The sequence below is a fragment of the Penaeus chinensis genome, chromosome 21 (assembly GCF_019202785.1).
Source record: "Penaeus chinensis breed Huanghai No. 1 chromosome 21, ASM1920278v2, whole genome shotgun sequence".
In the NCBI taxonomy this organism is placed as follows: domain Eukaryota; kingdom Metazoa; phylum Arthropoda; class Malacostraca; order Decapoda; family Penaeidae; genus Penaeus; species Penaeus chinensis.
In genome coordinates, this window is record NC_061839.1 from 17,807,106 (window position 1) to 17,812,105 (window position 5,000).

A 5,000-nucleotide genomic window follows, 5' to 3' on the forward strand; every position below is an offset into this window, starting at 1 on the left:
AATTAGCTAAAGATAAAGCCAGAGGGAAGAGCGAGCAGCTGAACGAGTACTTCAGAAATTTGAGCTCGAGTTATAAGAAGCGAAGTGTAGAACTTATAAATCGTATTTAGCTAAATTGAGTTCTGGCGAAAGAAGTGAAACTGTTGATGTTAATGCAAGTGCTAATATCAATATGATGGCCATAGGCTTCCTACATATAATAATTTTTTATTTACTTAGATCTGAACGTTTAGCTCACTTACATAATTGGAAAAAAAGGATTATTATGTACGTTTGGGATATTTACTAAGAGGCTGTGCACTTAAAGTATATGTATCTCTGCCTGAAGAAATTAATGATTATTAAGAAGCTACTGGGTTGATTCCGAAATGTATAGGAGGAAATTTAGGGGGTGTAAATGTACTGATAAAGAATCATATGTGCAACTCTTAGTCTTATTTAGATAGATGGATTTCTCTTAGTAGTGTCCATAAGAATTATGATTCTCTTTTTGATTTTACGATTAGGGAATAGTTTCTTTAGAGTTGTCATTGTGCATTACGCGTTTTTTCTAAAGGAACGTGAATTTTCCAGTGCCTCGGAGATGGCTGAAGCAGCTGACAGGTATAGAAGTACCCATTTGTATCGCGACAAATTACTGAAGTAACGCTATTGCAGGTCATGTCTTGTTTGACAAAAAGTATCTGCTAAAGGCAGAGTTAGCCGAGTGCCTATGCAATCTATTCTTGTTGTTGCTGAACCTTTTTCTAGAGTGGCCATTGATATTGTTGGACCTATTTAACCATGTTCTGACAGAGGCTACATATACGTTCGTACACTAAGAGATTAAACTACTAGGTTCCCGGGAGCTGTTCCCTTCAGGAAAATTTATTCAATCACCGTAGCAGAGTCTTTAGTAGAAATATTTTCTAGGGTTGGAATACCTAAAGAAATACTTTCATATAGAGGAACTCAATTTCGATCTGATCTGATGGCAGACGTAAACCGACTTATCTCAATTAAAGCTCTTTATACAACCCCATACCATCCAAGCTGTCATGGAGCTGTAGAAAGGCTTAGCGGTGCGCTTAAATCAGTGTTAGGGAAATTGTGTATTGACACATCCAAGGATTGGGATAGATATATCCTTGCTATTTAATTTGCATATAGAGAAATCCCTAATGATTCCTTAATTTTTTCTTCATTCGAACTACTATATGGTCGACCTGTATGGGGCCCCCTTGGCATCTTAGATGAACTCTGGTCAAATGAGGATTTGAATTTTCATGTGGAGAATATTTATGAATATATAACTAATCTAAGATCGCGTTTGAAGAAATCTGCAAGATTAGCTGCATCCAACGTAGTAGATCTTATAAGAAGTATTATGTTATGGAAACTAAAAATAGCAAACTAACTGTGAATTATGAAGTTTCAGTACTATTGCCTTCTAATAACAATAAGTTAATGATACAGTGACGTGGACCTTATCCTGTGATTGAGTGTAAAGAAAACGGAATGGATTATCTAGTGAATATCCGAAGTAAGGCTAAGTTCTTTCATATCGAGATGTTAAAGAAATACTATCGTAGAAATGACTCTGTGGAAAAGCAAAAATCTAGTTCAACTTTGTGTGGCAGAATATTGTGATCTGGACGAAAAGGAAGTTATGTACTTTGAAACTAATGGTTGTAATAATGTTAAGACTATTAATGCTAAAACTCTCAATTATCCTAACTGGTGCGAAGACCTGAATGAAAGTCAGATAATTAAATATAATAATGTAATAATAAACTTAGTTGGACTGACAAGCAAATCAAAAGCTTTGAAGAACTGAAATTTGAGCTTATGTCAAACCCAATCTTATGTCTGCCAGACTATTCTAAGACTTTTTTATTTCCGAACAGATGCTTCAGATAATGGCTTAGACGCTGCTTTACCTACAGGATATTGATGGTACAATAATGCTAATTTCATATTCTGGCCGTAAATTTCTAGAACGAGAAAAGAGCTTTGCCACTATTGAGAAGGAATTACTTGCAATCATTTGGGCAATAAATCAATTCAAAAGCTATTTCTTTGGTAAGGAATTTCTACTTCAGACTGATCAGCAGCCTTTAACATACTTAAGTAACACGAGGAACTCAAATGGGAGACTCATGAGATGGGTTCTGAGTCGTCAGGGTCATTAATTCAGAAATGAATATATCAAAGGTCTTGAAAATGTTGGCGCTGATATCCTTACTTGATGCAATTTACCTGACTAAATTCAGAGGAATTTAGCTTAAATAAGGGGAAATGTAAAAGGTTTATGTACATTGCATGTGATGTATGACTATGATTTTGGTGATAAGCGATAATTAATACAAATGTTATTATTATTTTCTAAAAATTGGTTTGCTATACTCGCTCTCCCTCGACTGTAAAGAGCATGTGAGGTGGTATACCCTTACCTGTTACCTGTAAACTAGGTGGTCGGTCATTTTACCACTGACCATTCTTGCATTAGCAGTACCTAACACCTAATCGTGAGTTTTGTTTTGCCTATAATTGCTTTTTATATTATTATTATTATTATTATTATTATTATTATTATTATTATTTTTTTTTTTTACATTGTGTTGGTGATACAAGTGGTGTTAATTTTATGTATTATATGCAACCTTTTTGTTATGCATGTAATGGCTGGAGATTAGGCCAAAATTTGCATATGCTTCATGCCCTCTTCTCTGACCAAGCCGTGTTTCAAGTGCTTATTCCACCTATGTGGTCGTTAATTACCAATATTCTTGCTATGTGATATATGGTTATGGGTTGTGCAATCTATATGGAATAAATTGATTATGTTAAAACTGTTATGCTTATCCCTCCAAATTAAATACATCTATGAATTATTAGACCACTTAATAGGAAACACGTACAATCTCTCTCTCTCTCTCTCTCTATATATATATATATATATACATATATAATACCGTATATATACATATTTATAATATATATATATATATATATATATATATATATAATGTGTGTGTATGTGTGCACATATATACATTATTTATATATAATATGTGTGTATGTAATATATATATACACACATGTATATATACATACATGTATGTATGTGTGTGTATGTATATGTATGTATGTATATGCATGTATGTATATGTATGTATATATAAGTATGTATGTGTATATGTATGTATGAATATGTATGTATATATGCATATATGTATGTATGCATATGTAAGTATGTATGTATGTATATGTTTGTATATAAGTATCTATATATGTATATATATACATGTATGCATATACATATATATATACACGTAACTATATATGTATGTATATGTATAAATATATATGTATGCATATAAATATGGACGGAACTATATATGTATGTATATGTATAAATATATATGTATGCATATAAATATGGACGTAACAATATATGTATGTATGCTGTGGCCCCCTATTCCACAACAGTTTATTAAATACTCTTCAGTAACAAGACTTATTATGTTAGATTGATAAATGTTTAAATGATCTCCTTAAGTATAATGTAATTTAAAATAAATACTCTATGATTTCAAAGTGACAATATTAATACTATTACTGCAATTCAAAGTTTGAGTTAAAGCGGTTCTGATCACTTGTGTCAGGTGGTTCCAAGCTCACTTGCTGTAGGCCTTTGAACACATTTCCTCTCGAGTTATTTTTTTCTCCTATCAGTGACTCAACTAATGTTTGATTTGTCTTGTCTTGCTCTTTCAATAGTTTCGATTGAACAGGAAAGTTTTTAATTGTTCATTTTTTTATCTATATTCTTAACCCATTCGCCCCATGTGGTAAAAATACATGCCATGCCCACTGTAATACACGTTTATTTATTGTATTTACACATAGATGGCTCTACAAGTTCTTTATCACCAAATAGCCAGTTATTAGAAACTACCTATCTCACCTGTTTACCCCTTTCTTTCACTTTAAGAAAGGGTCTTTTGCATCATTTCATTGTCTAAAATAGTTTAATGGCAAATTAATAATCATAACATCAATAACAATAAATCGGCATAGTATCGATAGCAATGGTATTAATTTTCCCGCCAATTCAAGGGATGGGGAAATCAGGATCGGTAACTAGGGCGTACTGATAAACTCCTTGCCGGCTAGAGAAGTTTTCTATGATAAAAATTAGTTTGTGGAACTGTAATGCTCAAGAATTTGCTTAGTTGTGATTATAGAGACTGAAGATAGAGGTCTATTACAAAACACTTTTTGTATTTATTCAATGAACCGAGAATAAACGTTTACAAAAATGCGGTGCCGTCCGTAAACAAGTCCAAGCACCGTTTTTCGGAAAAAGAAGTAACGAAAAGTATTCGGTGAAACATATTACTGGTATCATCTTTTTGACTTGGAATTTTGTAGATATTTTCATAACTAGCACTCAGTTTGGTTTCACAAGATAATAGCGTTGATATCAAAGGCAGTGTTATATTATTATCAGTGATTAACTTGGGAAAATTATTACTATCTGTATATATATATATATATATGTGGGGGAGGGAGTTTGGGTGGAATACATTGTAATCACTACTTATGATGAACCCTGGAAACTTGGCACAGACTAACACCCTTTTTTCTACCAGTGCCTGTCCTGAGCCCAGACCAGCTCATAGCAGCATGACCGTGTCTCGCCATTCCTCTTGAACAGAAGGCGTGGGATATCTAATATGTGTCCAAAAATCAGTTTGAAGCCGAAGCATTCTAGAAGTTGGACATATTTTAAGTAGAGTTTCTGCCTATTCTCTGTGAAAAAAAAAGAATTATAGTACTAAGTTAGCAATGAGTAATAGTATTTCTGAAAATTATGTATGCATAGCTTGCAAAGATTCACAAATATAAGCTAGCGCGTGCAAGGAAAGAATGCAAATATAATGAATGAAGATTCCTCTATTTGAATGGCATCTAATCATAGTGACAAATATTTAATTAACGGTAGATTTTATATC

General features: G+C 32.9%; 1 protein-coding gene across 1 annotated transcript in view; it reads right to left on the bottom strand.

The window, feature by feature from the left end:
- Nucleotides 1-4,028: 4,028 nt before the first annotated feature.
- Nucleotides 4,029-5,000, bottom strand: part of LOC125036644 — a 14,907-nt gene continuing 13,935 nt past the window's right edge. The window contains exon 8 of the mRNA XM_047629421.1: nucleotides 4,029-4,797. Within this exon, the coding sequence (XP_047485377.1) occupies nucleotides 4,631-4,797 (167 nt within the window). The 3' untranslated portion in view covers nucleotides 4,029-4,630. The remainder of the gene's footprint in view (nucleotides 4,798-5,000) is intronic.